At 40.3% G+C, this 15,465-nt stretch overlaps 1 protein-coding gene across 1 annotated transcript in view; it reads left to right on the top strand.

Annotated features, from left to right (window-relative positions):
• The first annotated feature begins 7,774 nt into the window (after positions 1-7,774).
• LOC121881599 overlaps positions 7,775-15,465 on the top strand; it is a 69,916-nt gene continuing 62,225 nt past the window's right edge. The window contains exons 1-29 of the mRNA XM_042389468.1: positions 7,775-8,218; positions 8,526-8,734; positions 8,841-8,935; positions 9,046-9,071; positions 9,240-9,261; positions 9,355-9,382; positions 9,487-9,571; positions 9,692-9,838; positions 9,922-10,133; positions 10,237-10,340; positions 10,434-10,552; positions 10,656-10,823; positions 11,056-11,255; positions 11,357-11,469; positions 11,660-11,766; positions 11,906-12,082; positions 12,390-12,598; positions 12,705-12,799; positions 12,910-12,935; positions 13,101-13,122; positions 13,216-13,243; positions 13,348-13,432; positions 13,553-13,699; positions 13,783-13,994; positions 14,098-14,201; positions 14,295-14,413; positions 14,507-14,674; positions 14,907-15,106; positions 15,208-15,320. Of these exons, the coding sequence (XP_042245402.1) occupies positions 8,030-8,218; positions 8,526-8,734; positions 8,841-8,935; positions 9,046-9,071; positions 9,240-9,261; positions 9,355-9,382; positions 9,487-9,571; positions 9,692-9,838; positions 9,922-10,133; positions 10,237-10,340; positions 10,434-10,552; positions 10,656-10,823; positions 11,056-11,255; positions 11,357-11,469; positions 11,660-11,766; positions 11,906-12,082; positions 12,390-12,598; positions 12,705-12,799; positions 12,910-12,935; positions 13,101-13,122; positions 13,216-13,243; positions 13,348-13,432; positions 13,553-13,699; positions 13,783-13,994; positions 14,098-14,201; positions 14,295-14,413; positions 14,507-14,674; positions 14,907-15,106; positions 15,208-15,320 (3,529 nt within the window). The 5' untranslated portion in view covers positions 7,775-8,029. The remainder of the gene's footprint in view (positions 8,219-8,525; positions 8,735-8,840; positions 8,936-9,045; positions 9,072-9,239; positions 9,262-9,354; positions 9,383-9,486; positions 9,572-9,691; positions 9,839-9,921; positions 10,134-10,236; positions 10,341-10,433; positions 10,553-10,655; positions 10,824-11,055; positions 11,256-11,356; positions 11,470-11,659; positions 11,767-11,905; positions 12,083-12,389; positions 12,599-12,704; positions 12,800-12,909; positions 12,936-13,100; positions 13,123-13,215; positions 13,244-13,347; positions 13,433-13,552; positions 13,700-13,782; positions 13,995-14,097; positions 14,202-14,294; positions 14,414-14,506; positions 14,675-14,906; positions 15,107-15,207; positions 15,321-15,465) is intronic.

Here is a 15,465-nt window from a genome sequence, read left to right as displayed (position 1 = left end):
CTACATCAATTACATATTGTACCAACTGTTTGTCATTACACCATAGTAACTTTGCACCAATAAACACCAGTACTGTACTGTAATTTGACTGTGGTTTCAGTCTTGGGGTGTGTCAAATTCATTGGGAGTTAGAGGCATCATCAAGGTGTTGCCTATAGTGGAATGCTGACAGGTGTATTTGCTGTTGACTGACAGGTTTGTTTACTCTTACTCTTTATTTCTATTTACTGAAAATCTGAACCTGAACATGATCAGCTGTCTTATTTTCACATGAACTGGTGTCATGGCATTGCCTTCAAGTAATGTGTTCAAGCTCTGTTAATATAACAAATGCTGGAAACATGGAATTGTAGGTAAACTAATGGCAAGGGCCAAATAAGTGTGACCAAAGACTTTTTTGACTGTCTTCTAATAAATTTAAACAGTGTGTCTTGTGTCTTGAAAAAGATGATACAACCTAGACAGAAATTTAATGGTTAGTCCTGCTTTAAATGCTTTTGACATTTTCCAAGTTTCCAAGGTTTCTTTAACACATCATGATTCCTTCACAATATATGGGACAGTTTTATCCCATCTCTACTGCACTTCCAATCATTTTGTCCATTTGAATGAATATTGCCACTGTCTGCCAGACATGTTCTTGTGATAAATGTAAGATATTAAATGTTCTCTAATCTTCGTCTGCTCAGGGAGGACATATGTCCCAAACACCATGAACATGACAGCTGCTGCAGGGAACTGTAGTCTGTACTTGTGAACTGTACTGTTATTTACAACACTGAAACTCATCACTCCAGTTGTACCAGTGTTTCCTGTGCCAAATGAGCAACAGGTCTTGGGCAGATTTCATTTTATGTAGTATTTCTCAAGGGTTCTCTGGAGGCAGGAATACATGATTTTCTGAATTACATTTCAATGTATCAATCACTAAAGAAAATGTTTAAGCCCAGTGAAAACAGGGCAGGGTAAAGGGCAGTCACTTAACAGGTTATCTTCAACTAGAGAATCATTTCTTGAAGAAAATGCATATGACTTGCATGTACAATTGCAATAGCATGGGAGTTTGTAGTGTATTTAGTCACCGAGTTATAAATACAATGGTAGCAAATGGGCCTCCATAGACTTTAATGCAATTATCATAATACTTTGTTGATGAGAACCCTGTTGATCAGTGTGCAATACTGGGCTTTTTTATATTTGACTAAAGTTTGTACTGTAAACAGTATACAAGTGCTGAGTTACAAATACGATGGGACAAAACTTACTTCTGCTATGTAACTCATAATAACCCAGACTGTAAATTTCATCATAATGAGCTTATATACCATTGATCAGTAAGCATTTTGATTGGGGTCTGTAAAGTATAAAGTATTAGTCCAATTTGAATTCAGTCAATCATACCAGCCCTTGTATCTGTTTGCTAGCATACTACTTGTTTTTGAATGTACAGATTCATGAGTGGCATGCATGGTCATTAATGAATCAATACATTTTCTAAGACTTAAGGGTAAGTTTTGGCTCATTTAGAAAATCACTCAACTAATTAAATGAAAAATGTGTAAAAATGTATTGTGTGCCAACAAAAAGCTGGCTCAGGATTTCTGCTCTGCTAACAACTAAGAACTGTAATTTCCTTATGCGCAGCCTGAAGACCAACTGTGGGATTTGCCTAGTGTTAAAATGGGTGAATGAACCAGAAAACACACAGAGCTGACTTTATACTTTCACCGGGATTTGTTCAATACTCTTTAACGACAAGTTGAATGATATGAATGAACAAAAGAGGATGGGACAAGACTGCATCATCGGAGGGGCTATGGAGACTAGCTTAGAAAGGGGGCGGATTTAAGCTCTCTTTTTAATTTTCCAGTATCCATAGCCATGCTTGCCAAGTATATTTAATGAACTATATGTGGACTTTGGCACCCCAGACTGGTAGTGTCAAACAAAGACACCAAAGAAAATTGCTCTTCTGAATATTTCATCATTCCTGTTGCATCATATTCTTATTGGTGCTCAGTGTGGGGAAATGAACCTTTAAGCTGCAAGCCATCAGCACAACAGCAGCTGCAGTTTTCCAAATGTGTCTAAATACACAAAATATTAGCCAGTCATTGACATGCACTCAGAAACATAGTGGCCACAGCCCAATACACAACGCATGCACTTACATGTGTAAATCAGAAGAAAACAGGCTAGAAGCCTAAAACAAATGTTTCATGTGGCAGTTGTTCATGTAAAGTATTAGTGAAGTGCAAGCTGTTACACCAATGTAGACAGCTGCATTGATTAAAAATAAAGTGTATTTGGTCTGTCAGATGGACACAGAAATATAAGGCTAAAGTCCATCCTGTGTACTGTAGACAGGGTGTTAGGGAAAGGGTTCGGGGGGATCAAAGATGGCAGTCTGATCCCCTAACAACAATTAACTTTGGATTATCTTGATCGTAAAGGCAAACTTTCCCTAACTTTAACCATGATGGTGTTGTTTACCTAACCTTAACCATGACTGACTCATCATATTGGTTGTTTTGGAAGGCACAAATGATCTGTTTTGTCATTTAGATATGGGGAATTATCAGTTAACTATTATACAAAGCAATTGCATTTCTATAAACAAAAACAATAATAATAGTAATATAATAATGACCATCTATGAAAGACATAGCCCATAATTTCTGTGTTTTATATTGTGCTATGTATTAATCTAATTATAAATCAGAGTGACAAGCTTTCACAATGTACTGATTTTATCATAATGGAATTTTCCACCTTCCTACCAAACCTTCTGAGAAATGTGTTCACACTTTTGTTACAGCCTCATTTCTGAAGTTCAGCTATGATTTGTGTGCTCCACCTGGTATATACCTGCCTCACCCCTGATTGCAATCCTCACTTGTCACTGACACTGGCAAAGGAGATAGAGAGGTGAGCTCAACCTGTTGTAGATCTATCATGTATCAGTTTGTCTGACATAATCTGCTATCCCTGTTAATCTTTAAAGTAGATGTACTGAAATAAATAATTGGTGAATTCTCATAACTTCTTTTTACTGTTTAGGAATAGGTAAAATAATTTATTCTAAGCAACTAAGATCACTTCACAGTTATCATTTTTTGATTGTATATAGCTGACAAAGCATGGGTCTTGCAATGAATATTGTTTACTAAATATAAATTGCTTGATATAACTTATTACTTAAGTGTTGAGTGAGCTCAATTATCCATTCAAAATGTTGTTTCATGGTATTTTCTACCTTCATGTTTAATTTCTATTGAAAATGTAAATACAATTGAAATATTAAAACTGAGATATTATGTGAAATATGAGAGAATTAAAATATGAGTGCTACCATTTAAAATTAAACGATTGTACTTTTTGCACATTAGATTTTAGTTTTTATTGAAACTGAAATTTCTGACCACAAAAATAGAGACACCTTTTGGATGTAATGCAATGCAATACTTAAAATGTTTTTTTTGTGATTACTACTTTAATTGTTCGAGTATTAGTTGACCACATGTTTTAGTTTTGAGGCTGTACTTGTTTTCCTGCATTATACTGAAAGGTGTTACTAATATTTTGTCCACATTGTTTTCATACAATACAGTGTCAAAATTATTATTGGTATTATTCCAAATTGTTTTTTTCCTCATCATTCAAAACTGCCAAGGGATGCACATACAGTACTTGACTATGATTATTTTCCTTTTCTGTAGTATTATTCTTCTTCTCAAATTGCAACAACATAAATTAAAGGTCACTTATGGTGTGCGAATAAAGAAGTAAACAGAGCAGTGTCCTCACAATGGGGGGGCCCAGAACTTCAGTTCTGCTACTCTCAACTCTTGGAGTTGGTAAGTGTCCCCTTTTTTATTGTACTCTACCAAAATTCAGATGAGGTTCACTTACTGTTTTGATGGTACACATGATATTTAAATAAGCAATGTTTTTTTTCATTCCCTCAGTATGTATATCAACACTGGTCTCTGCAAGCGTAAGTCTATTTGTTTTTTGTTTTGTTTTTCTTGCATCGTCACACTCAGTTTTGTATGTCTCATCTGTATAACATATTGAATGAATGTGTTTTTCTATAATTTTGTATTCCAGTCAAATACAACATCAGGTAAGGAGAAACCTTAAACGTTTATAATATCATGATAATAAATAAAATGACTGTTAAATATATGAGAGTGTAATAAATCACAATGTTATTTATATTTGTATGGCCAGGTCCACTGACAACTGAAAACAGGTCAGTATGCAAATTTTAGATAACACTGTTAAAATTGTTATTCATGGTAATGTTCAGCAAGAATATAATTGTTTACTTTAGTGTTCAAGATTTAATTTCTGTTACACCATTCTATTTTCGTCTAAAAGCAAAACTACCACTCCAAGCAATGGTTTCCAGGAAACCTGCGATGCAGAAAATCTACGAGATGCAACTCACAGAGTAAGTGTTATAGAATTCACATAAGTAGCAGGAACAAGGAAATTCAAAATGCCCCATAAACCAATAAATCTGAGTAACTCTTGAAAGTCACCACTGTGCAGTCTTGATAAATGACACCCCCTTGTGTTCAGTTGCTAACATTAAGCCAGAACAGTCACTTCCATGCTGGTGTGTATTGCATCTTCATTCTCCCTAGATTTCTGCTGCAGTGGACTCACTGGCCAGTGAAATATCCTGTAAAAGGGGTAAAAATGGAAGCTTACTAGAAGACAAGTCCAGGGAGTTGGAACGAAATCTCAGACGGATTGTGGAGTCTACTTTAAAAGTCTTCTTTGACCTGGTAAAAAAATTGGCCACATTTATCAATAGTCCCCACTTTTTGTTATATTTTGGAATTCAATTGAGTTTAATTATTGACAAATTAAGCCCTCGGTGCCCAACAAGCCTATTCAAACACATACACCCACTTCCATTTGCAGGGAACATCAAAAGTCAGACATTAGCAAATGTCTACAAAAACTAATTGAGATTTGTTAAAATAGTATCCAGTTTTATACTCAAAAGTGACTAAAGTGGGGGCAAAATCTAATGACTGTGGAACCATTATGTTCCTACAGAATCATAAATAGTGTTGTGGCATCAGACTTTACCTGTTTAAGTTCAGTGGGCCAATTCCTATTCTAAGTAAAGTATAGCCACATTCATAAGTGATGAATTAAAGATTTTTATGAAAATATCTTTATTTTGCATAGAAAACATTAATAACTTAGATTAGATATAGTGTTGTGCCCTCTGTTATACTAAAATATATATCAATCAATTCAGGAGTGATAGTATATTGACTCTTAAGTCTTAATGTTTGGTGGTGGGCTAACACTATTGTTGGAAAGTAACTACATTTCCTAATAGCAAGCTCACTATTATACAGCAATTAACACCTATTTACAATTTTGAGTTTCCTGTACTCAAGATGTTGATATGAAAAATATGTTTTACTGCTTTTGGAAAAAGGTTCATTACAACTTTGTTTTATAACAGGGCACCAATGAGTCTGGATTCAATGTTCTGGATATATTTGGAGTTTTGGACAGTCTAAGACTGGGTAACCACACTGACTCAAGATTCATCAGACTGTGGTTCTCAGTTAAGATGGCTCCACTTTTGCCCTATGTCGACAAAAACTTCCTGGTCCAGCTGAGCAGTCAGAACTTCACCTGCAGTTCTTTCCAAGAAATGTAAGTGAACTTGTCCCCTCCTATCTTCACAACACTCCCTTAAATGCATATGCAATTAGGAGAGAGGGACACCTTGCAAACACTCGCACAAATGACATGCAATGACTATTTCATAAATGTCTTTGGGACATGCCATAGTAAATCTGGCCCCCTCTCTTGTTGCTTTATCAATGGGCCTACCTCGATTGCGGTTACAAAATAACATGCTCTGTAAGAGTTCAGTAATGCATAGAAATTAAGAAGGTGTTCAAAAATACTTACTGTCTTGTAGACATGCTTTTGGACCTTCATCCAACCAATATATTTAACATATAAGGACCACCAACTGGGGTCCCTGGAGACCCCAAGAATAAATTACTGTAAGAAATAACCATCATACCAAAATGTTTTTTCTCAAAACATTATTAGTTATGTAATAAAAACAGATTCTTATTATTTTAGGAAAGTTACAGTTAATTTACATACTGTGTAAATGAAAATATATACTTCTCTTTAATACAAATTGTAGCTTTTATCCCACCCACATGAGGAAATCTGTCTATCTCCTTCAAAATGACTCACAGAGTACCCCTATCCCCCTGATAGTATGTGATACTTTAAATTCCCAATCATGGCAAACACAAACTCAGTAAATAGTTCCATCTATTAAAACTGCATTGGTGGAATTTTGAATGGGGTCCCCCAGGACCCCAATACATTGGTATTTTAAAAAAAAGCTCTAATTAAAACAGAAACAGAAAACAATGATATGACGTCATTAGGAAAAAAATGATTAACAGAGTGATGAAAAGTTGGAATAATAGAATAAAGCACCTGTCAGATATGACAAAAAGTTTACCTCTGGGGTCTGCGGGTATCCCAGTTGGTAGGACTAAGGTTAATGTTCCTATTTTGTGACTTATGATATACTGTACATATTTGTTCTTGTGAGAGAAAGTATAATGAAAGTGTATTTTCAAGGATTGAGGCTATGAGCAACGAAGTGGAGACTTCTCAAAGAATGGAGAGAAAACTTATCTACATACACTTCATTCAAGTCTACCTGTCAAGAAAGAATTTACCAGGTAAAAAGATGAAGAATATGTGCTAAATGTGTGAAATGAAAATGAATCAAAGGGTGTATAATGTTGACCTTATGCATTTCAGCAACAGGGAAGTGCTTTGACTCCTTAATTTTGTCATTTAACTTCCTTTCTACACTGGAAGTGGGGATATTTTTGCATTGTGTCTCATTGACATCTGCTGTTTGTGATCACCTTGCACCAATATTTTAGCAATTAATATCTGACCAGTTTTATAATATAACTTATAGCCTGAAGGATTAACACATGATAGAATAAAATAAACTTCTGCCACTTTTTTTACTTTATTTACACAGCACCAATAGATCAGTTCTCCCACATAGCACTGGGATGAGCTGATAATGTTACTGTTATCTATTATAATAGATGTGGTGACTGGTCACTATGTATTCCAAATGCATGGTAATATTTCAATATGTCAAAACACATATTGATAATTACTTTAGATTATAAATAGTGTATGTTATATTACATAGTTGGGTGACAAAAGTGTTTCAATTTATTTAAATAAATCAGATTCCAGACTGACAAATTTAAAGCCACCTGGTTTGGTGATTGTATGTGAAGAATGCAAACAGTGGTAATGCAAGTAACCCTCATCATTGTACTGATCTCATAATGTAGCATCAGAGCTTTTAAAAGTTTTCATCATACAAACAACTACAACAACCTTGTTGAACTAGATGTGACCTAGTTCATTTAGAAAGTATCTTTACACCGAAGATGATCTTTTTGATCTGAAATCAGTTATATCAAGTAATATGACCTCCTCAAATATGTGGACATGTTTTGCTAACTTTGAGGAATATATCAAAAGCTGTATTAAATGTAAATGCGCATGACTTCAATGAAAGATGGACGGAGAAAGTCAGAAAACATAGAAATTCTTTTGAAATGAGAAAATACATGCATACATGGCATACACATCAATGACTAAAAGGCAAGAATATTCCAAAAATGACCAGTCAAAACTGATTTTGTTGGCCATAAAAAAATATATTGTTTTGAAACCTTTTAATATTTTACAATAAATTACAGAGCCTGGATGCACACAAAATGTGAATGGAAGTGCGGAATGGTTATGGAGAAACCTTGGAAAGTTTTCAATCTTTGCAAGTCTTCAGGATCTTAAGAGATTTAATAGCAATTTCTCTACAGTGAGTAGTCTATTATTCTATGACTTCATTAAAATAGCGTCCTGTGTTATCCTTCTCTGTGTAGAAAGGTTAACATGTTGATGAAAACAAAATTATGTTATGAATCCACAGAACGAGGTTTTGGACCTGCTCTCAGCAAAGCAGAAGGCTGAGTTGATCCTAGATCCAGACAGCGGCGCTTTGGAGGACGAGGCCATCGTAAGGAAGGTGTTCAGGAGCTTGACAGAGTCCCCTGATAACGAGCTGCTCAATCAGTTTTTCCAGGCTTTTACAAACATCAGCAAGCAGGTGAATGCTTAACTTTGAGATTGCCATATTTTCCTATAAAGTTGGATGACAAGTAAGCCATGTAAACTTGTCCTGGGCTCCAGGAATTTTTGCGTAAGCTAATACGGGGCCAAGATTGGACTGAAAATGATAAGTTTCTGATAAGTTTGTTGAATGAATCGGTGCCTATGATGCCTTGAGACATACCGCTGCGCTGATACACTTAATGTGCAAAGGTGTGTCACCAAGCTTGCGCTCATTTCTACAATGATTTCAGAAGGGTAAAATGTCCTCCTGAACTGAAAGATGAATCCCTTTTATTTTCCAGAGAAACATCACCATCATAAGAAATCCAGAGGTACGAGACACCATCCTGAATCTGACCTTGACGGCCCTTGCTCCGGAATTTGAAGTCTTTGAGCCTGAAGACTTTGAGCGGTGGTTCCAGGTCAATTTGGCTCCTGTGATGGCGAGCCTTCGTCCTGGCATTTTGGCGGTGATCCCCCGTGACATCAGCTGTGCATCCTACGCAGCTATGTAAGAGATGATATGGTTTGAGGTCCCCAGATAGACATTTTGGGGATGCATCATATAAAACTGTGGCTCCAGACAAGTCACAATAATTTCTGTTTTCTTCCTTCAGACTGACTGGACTTCGGCAAAGTGTGAAATCCCTGCCACTGTACATTTCACAGGGCGTGACATCAAGCATTGAGGCACTCCAGGAGACATTCAAACGTACGTGACAAAACGCTCTGCTGACAAAGTTTTTCAGAAAAATAGGATTAGCACTACTGTAATGACTCTGTATTGATGCCATGTTTCCTTTTCCATTTTTTCTCAAACAGGTTGCTCGGCTCCAGATTCCTTCCCGGTAAGTTCATTTCTATGGCTACGTTACATGGATGTTACAGCAGTTTTGATGGCAATCTAGACAGAAGGAATTTGGCACATTAAATCTGTTGAGGAGGCTGTGTTGAGGTGTTTTCACTTAAAGTAGCCGTTGCCACTGGACTAACAATTGTGCTTTGCCTTTCTCCAGTGCAAGGAGACCCCGGTCAATGGTAAGTCTGTAACATACGAGAAATATCAAGCTGGATGACAAAATCGCATTCTGAAGGTACAATATCTCACGCACGAATATTGTCTTTTCACAGAGGACCTGATCTGTGCTGGAGTGGAGAGGTGGGTGAATTACCGTTTTGTTCAGCGCGGAGTTTGCGTAGGTGAATTTCTTTTACACAATCTAGCTGAGGTGACAATGGTTTCCTTTTTATTGTTTTTCCCAGCTGGCAACTTGAACAAAGCCAGGCAATCGGCAATTCCTCTGAAGCCCTGTGCAATTTCACCATCACTGAGCATGCCTGTTCCTCGGTAAGACTGTTTTATGCAAGCCGTGAACGGCAGAGAGAGATTTGGCCTTTGCTACATTGCCGTCCTGAGACAAATCTCCATACGTTCTGAGAGATGTGGCTTTCTTTCTCTTTTTCTAAGGCTACGCATCTGACATCCAGCAACTTGGTCGCACTGATGAACTGCTCACTGGAAAGACAAAGTACATACCCCGTAGAGGTCTGGAAGCTTTTCTTCCAAAAGGCTTCTACTGCACTCGACCAGGCTCTTGCGTCATTCGCCACCACGGTAAATCCAAAACCACAATTTGAGCACAACGGCGTTCCCCTGTGTGAATTGTGTGTCAAACCAAATGATTTTCCCAATTCTAGGCCCCCAGCAGCAGCAACTCATCCTTATCACATGCTCTTGAGGCTCTTGGAGAGGTGAGAATTGCCAACTTCAGCCAGGCACAACTGCAGAGTGATGACTTCGTCAGCAGCTGGTTCAAGACAAACCTTCGTCCGTTTTTGGCCTCTCCATCCACCAACTTCCTACTCTGCCTCAGCTCCAAGGACTTCAGCTGCCAAACGTACCACACTGTGTAAGCAAATACATGACATATTGCTCCAGTGTGGAACGAGATTGCAGAGGAACCTGCAGTGTTGTAGTTGTTCAGATGTTAAAAGCCTTCTCTCAAATCTTAGCATCCAGGCATTCGGCAGCCAAAGGGCATCAATGGACAGAGAAGGACAGCGAGCAGTCTTCACTCATTTCATCAAACCATTCCTTTCACGGAATGACTCGTCAGGTAAAGGCACGCGCTCAAGCTCAGTTCGCTAAAGCCTTGACAGAATGTGCTGGTAATACCCCGCCAACGTCTATGTTTCCGTCTTCTTTGCAGATCCTGGCTGTGTCTCATTTACCGGAGGCAGTAAAGAGTGGCTACAGGAAAACCTCGGCAGCTTCTCTGGCTTCGCAACCCTGCAGGATTTGCAAGCCCTCAACCCCAACTTCTCCATTGTAAGTGCCGACTGCGGTCGAAGTATTCTTCGCCCAAACTGAAGTGTCTACCAATGGTTCAGCAATATCTGCTGTTTGATTTCATATCGCTTCCCTTTCGTAGGCCGAAACGTTGTCAGTGCTCACTCCGACTCAGGTGGCACAGTTGACACTGAGCTCGGGGGCCTCGAATGACACAGCCCAGATCGACCTTGTGTTTGAGCGCCTTGAGGAGGGCAATGCTCTGGAAAATGTGGACGAATTCCTGACAGAACTGACAGCCAATGGAAAGGTAGGCTACCCCCTGACACCGTGGAAGAAAGGACAGTCCTGGGCTTTTAACCTAGCATAGTCAGTACTTGGATATGTATCTTAATCTCAAAACCACTTGTAGGGGACTCATTCCTATCAAATATTTCATGACATCCTTTCTAGCATTTTTGCCAAGTTGCTAATTATGCAGGGTGTATTTGCAACATGTAAATTGTGGGGTGTTTAAATCCTCTCGTGTCGCACTTTGACAGGTCCCTGATTTCCAACCTGTTGTGAGAGATCGCATAATGAATAGGACCTTCATCATCATCAGTCCCTATTTCACGAACTTCGAGGAAGGCGACTGGTTCAATTGGTTCCACCTGAAACTGGTTGCCGTCCTCCCAAGTTTCACTCCAATGATGCTCAACAGTGCAACATCAGACATAACCTGCACAAATTACCACGTCGTGTGAGTAGCATTTCAAAGACAAAGGAGACTGCAATGCTCCAAAGAACTACATGTAAATGGGAGGCTGGGTAAAAATGTATTGTTTTTTTCACCCTTGGCAGTGTGAGAGGGATGGCCAGAGCTTTCCCTGCAATACCGGTGCATAGACGACAAGGAATCACATACGTTCTCCTGGGCTACCTGAGGAAATCTGCCAGTGTCATCACCGGGCCAGGTAGGGCTGACACAGTAAACTGTGCCGTGATGTTGCTTCTGCAGGGCTTGTCCGTGGATTTGAAAGTGTGACAAAAATATGCTTGAATGGCGCAGAGAATGAGATTGGAACTTGACTTGTCCCATGTGTATTTATGAAAAATAAGACTTGCTAAACTGCACCTATGCTAACGTTGATCTACATGTCTTAGATTGCCGGCAGGGAATTGAGAGTGACGCCGAGTGGCTTGAAGCAAACTTTGGTCCATTTTCCGAGTACACAACCTACTCTGACCTCAAAGTCTTCAACCTCTCTGTGGTAAGTCTTACATTTCACTACCGTTCTTCCCTGAAAACAGCAGCACGCTATTCAGAACTTGGAACGCCTGCACACAGGGGTGGATTTGCCATGTCAAAGACGAAAGCAATCCCTATATCTGCTTTGTTTGTGTCATCAGGTGGCACTTGTGGAATCCCTCTCAGCAAAGCAGAAGGCTGAGTTGATCCTAGATCCAGACAGCGGCGCTTTGGAGGACGAGGCCATCGTAAGGAAGGTGTTCAGGAGCTTGACAGAGTCCCCTGATAACGAGCTGCTCAATCAGTTTTTCCAGGCTTTTACAAACATCAGCAAGCAGGTGAATGCTTAACTTTGAGATTGCCATATTTTCCTATGAAGTTGGATGACAAGTAAGCCATGTAAACTTGTCCTGGGCTCCAGGAATTTTTGCGTAAGCTAATACGGGGCCAAGATTGGACTGAAAATGATAAGTTTCTGATAAGTTTGTTGAATGAATCGGTGCCTATGATGCCTTGAGACATACCGCTGCGCTGATACACTTAATGTGCAAAGGTGTGTCACCAAGCTTGCGCTCATTTCTACAATGATTTCAGAAGGGTAAAATGTCCTCCTGAACTGAAAGATGAATCCCTTTTATTTTCCAGAGAAACATCACCATCATAAGAAATCCAGAGGTACGAGACACCATCCTGAATCTGACCTTGACGGCCCTTGCTCCGGAATTTGAAGTCTTTGAGCCTGAAGACTTTGAGCGGTGGTTCCAGGTCAATTTGGCTCCTGTGATGGCGAGCCTTCGTCCTGGCATTTTGGCGGTGATCCCCCGTGACATCAGCTGTGCATCCTACGCAGCTATGTAAGAGATGATATGGTTTGAGGTCCCCAGATAGACATTTTGGGGATGCATCATATAAAACTGTGGCTCCAGACAAGTCACAATAATTTCTGTTTTCTTCCTTCAGACTGACTGGACTTCGGCAAAGTGTGAAATCCCTACCACTGTACATTTCACAGGGCGTGACATCAAGCATTGAGGCACTCCAGGAGACATTCAAACGTACGTGACAAAACGCTCTGCTGACAAAGTTTTTCAGAAAAATAGGATTAGCACTACTGTAATGACTCTGTATTGATGCCATGTTTCCTTTTCCATTTTTTCTCAAACAGGTTGCTCGGCTCCAGATTCCTTCCCGGTAAGTTCATTTCTATGGCTACGTTACATGGATGTTACAGTTTCGATGGCAATCTAGACAGAAGGAATTTGGCACATTAAATCTGTTGAGGAGGCTGTGTTGAGGTGTTTTCACTTAAAGTAGCCGTTGCCACTGGACTAACATTTGTGCTTTGCCTTTCTCCAGTGCAAGGAGACCCCGGTCAATGGTAAGTCTGTAACATACGAGAAATATCAAGCTGGATGACAAAATCGCATTCTGAAGGTACAATATCTCACGCACGAATATTGTCTTTTCACAGAGGACCTGATCTGTGCTGGAGTGGAGAGGTGGGTGAATTACCGTTTTGTTCAGCGCGGAGTTTGCGTAGGTGAATTTCTTTTACACAATCTAGCTGAGGTGACAGTGGTTTCCTTTTTATTGTTTTTCCTAGCTGGCAACTTGAACAAAGCCAGGCAATCGGCAATTCCTCTGAAGCCCTGTGCAATTTCACCATCACTGAGCATGCCTGTTCCTCGGTAAGACTGTTTTATGCAAGCCGTGAACGGCAGAGAGAGATTTGGCCTTTGCTACATTGCCGTCCTGAGACAAATCTCCATACGTTCTGAGAGATGTGGCTTTCTTTCTCCTTTTCTAAGGCTACGCATCTGACATCCAGCAACTTGGTCGCACTGATGAACTGCTCACTGGAAAGACAAAGTACATACCCCGTAGAGGTCTGGAAGCTTTTCTTCCAAAAGGCTTCTACTGCACTCGACCAGGCTCTTGCGTCATTCGCCACCACGGTAAATCCAAAACCACAATTTGAGCACAACGGCGTTCCCCTGTGTGAATTGTGTGTCAAACAAAATGATCTTCCCAATTCTAGGCCCCCAGCAGCAGCAACTCATCCTTATCACATGCTCTTGAGGCTCTTGGAGAGGTGAGAATTGCCAACTTCAGCCAGGCACAACTGCAGAGTGATGACTTCGTCAGCAGCTGGTTCAAGACAAACCTTCGTCCGTTTTTGGCCTCTCCATCCACCAACTTCCTACTCTGCCTCAGCTCCAAGGACTTCAGCTGCCAAACGTACCACACTGTGTAAGCAAATACATGACATATTGCTCCAGTGTGGAACAAGATTGCAGAGGAACCTGCAGTGTTGTAGTTGTTCAGATGTTAAAAGCCTTCTCTCAAATCTTAGCATCCAGGCATTCGGCAGCCAAAGGGCATCAATGGACAGAGAAGGACAGCGAGCAGTCTTCACTCATTTCATCAAACCGTTCCTTTCACGGAACGACTCATCAGGTAAAGGCACGCGCTCAAGCTCAGTTCGCTAAAGCCTTGACAGAATGTGCTGGTAATACCCCGCCAACGTCTACGTTTCCGTCTTCTTTGCAGATCCTGGCTGTGTCTCATTTACCGGAGGCAGTAAAGAGTGGCTACAGGCAAACCTCGGCAACTTCTCTGGCTTCGCAACCCTGCAGGATTTGCAAGCCCTCAACCCCAACTTCTCCATTGTAAGTGTCGAAGTATTCTTCGCCCAAACTGAAGTGTCTACCAATGGTTCAGCTATTTCTGCTGTTTGATTTCATATCGCTTCCCTTTCGTAGGCCGAAACGTTGTCAGTGCTCACTCCGACTCAGGTGGCACAGTTGACACTGAGCTCGGGGGCCTCGAATGACACAGCCCAGATCGACCTTGTGTTTGAGCGCCTTGAGGAGGGCAATGCTCTGGAAAATGTGGACGAATTCCTGACAGAACTGACAGCCAATGGAAAGGTAGGCTACCCCCTGACACCGTGGAAGAAAGGACAGTCCTGGGCTTTTAACCTAGCATAGTCAGTACTTGGATATGTATCTTAATCTCAAAACCACTTGTAGGGGACTCATTCCTATCAAATATTTCATGACATCCTTTCTAGCATTTTTGCCAAGTTGCTAATTATGCAGGGTGTATTTGCAACATGTAAATTGTGGGGTGTTTAAATCCTCTCGTGTCGCACTTTGACAGGTCCCTGATTTCCAACCTGTTGTGAGAGATCGCATAATGAATAGGACCTTCATCATCATCAGTCCCTATTTCACGAACTTCGAGGAAGGCGACTGGTTCAATTGGTTCCACCTGAAACTGGTTGCCGTCCTCCCAAGTTTCACTCCAATGATGCTCAACAGTGCAACATCAGACATAACCTGCACAAATTACCACGTCGTGTGAGTAGCATTTCAAAGACAAAGGAGACTGCAATGCTCCAAAGAACTACATGTAAATGGGAGGCTGGGTAAAAATGTATTGTTTTTTTCACCCTTGGCAGTGTGAGAGGGATGGCCAGAGCTTTCCCTGCAATACCGGTGCATAGACGACAAGGAATCACATACGTTCTCCTGGGCTACCTGAGGAAATCTGCCAGTGTCATCACCGGGCCAGGTAGGGCTGACACAGTAAACTGTGCCGTGATGTTGCTTCTGCAGGGCTTGTCCGTGGATTTGAAAGTGTGACAAAAATATGCTTGAATGGCGCAGAGAATGAGATTGGAACTTGACTTGTCCCATGTGTATTTATGAAAAATAAG

This window comes from Thunnus maccoyii, chromosome 16 (assembly GCF_910596095.1).
Source record: "Thunnus maccoyii chromosome 16, fThuMac1.1, whole genome shotgun sequence".
Classification (NCBI taxonomy): Eukaryota; Metazoa; Chordata; class Actinopteri; order Scombriformes; family Scombridae; genus Thunnus; species Thunnus maccoyii.
The sequence above is the reverse complement of the archived record's forward strand: the minus strand, read 5'-3'. Positions and strand labels throughout refer to the sequence as shown.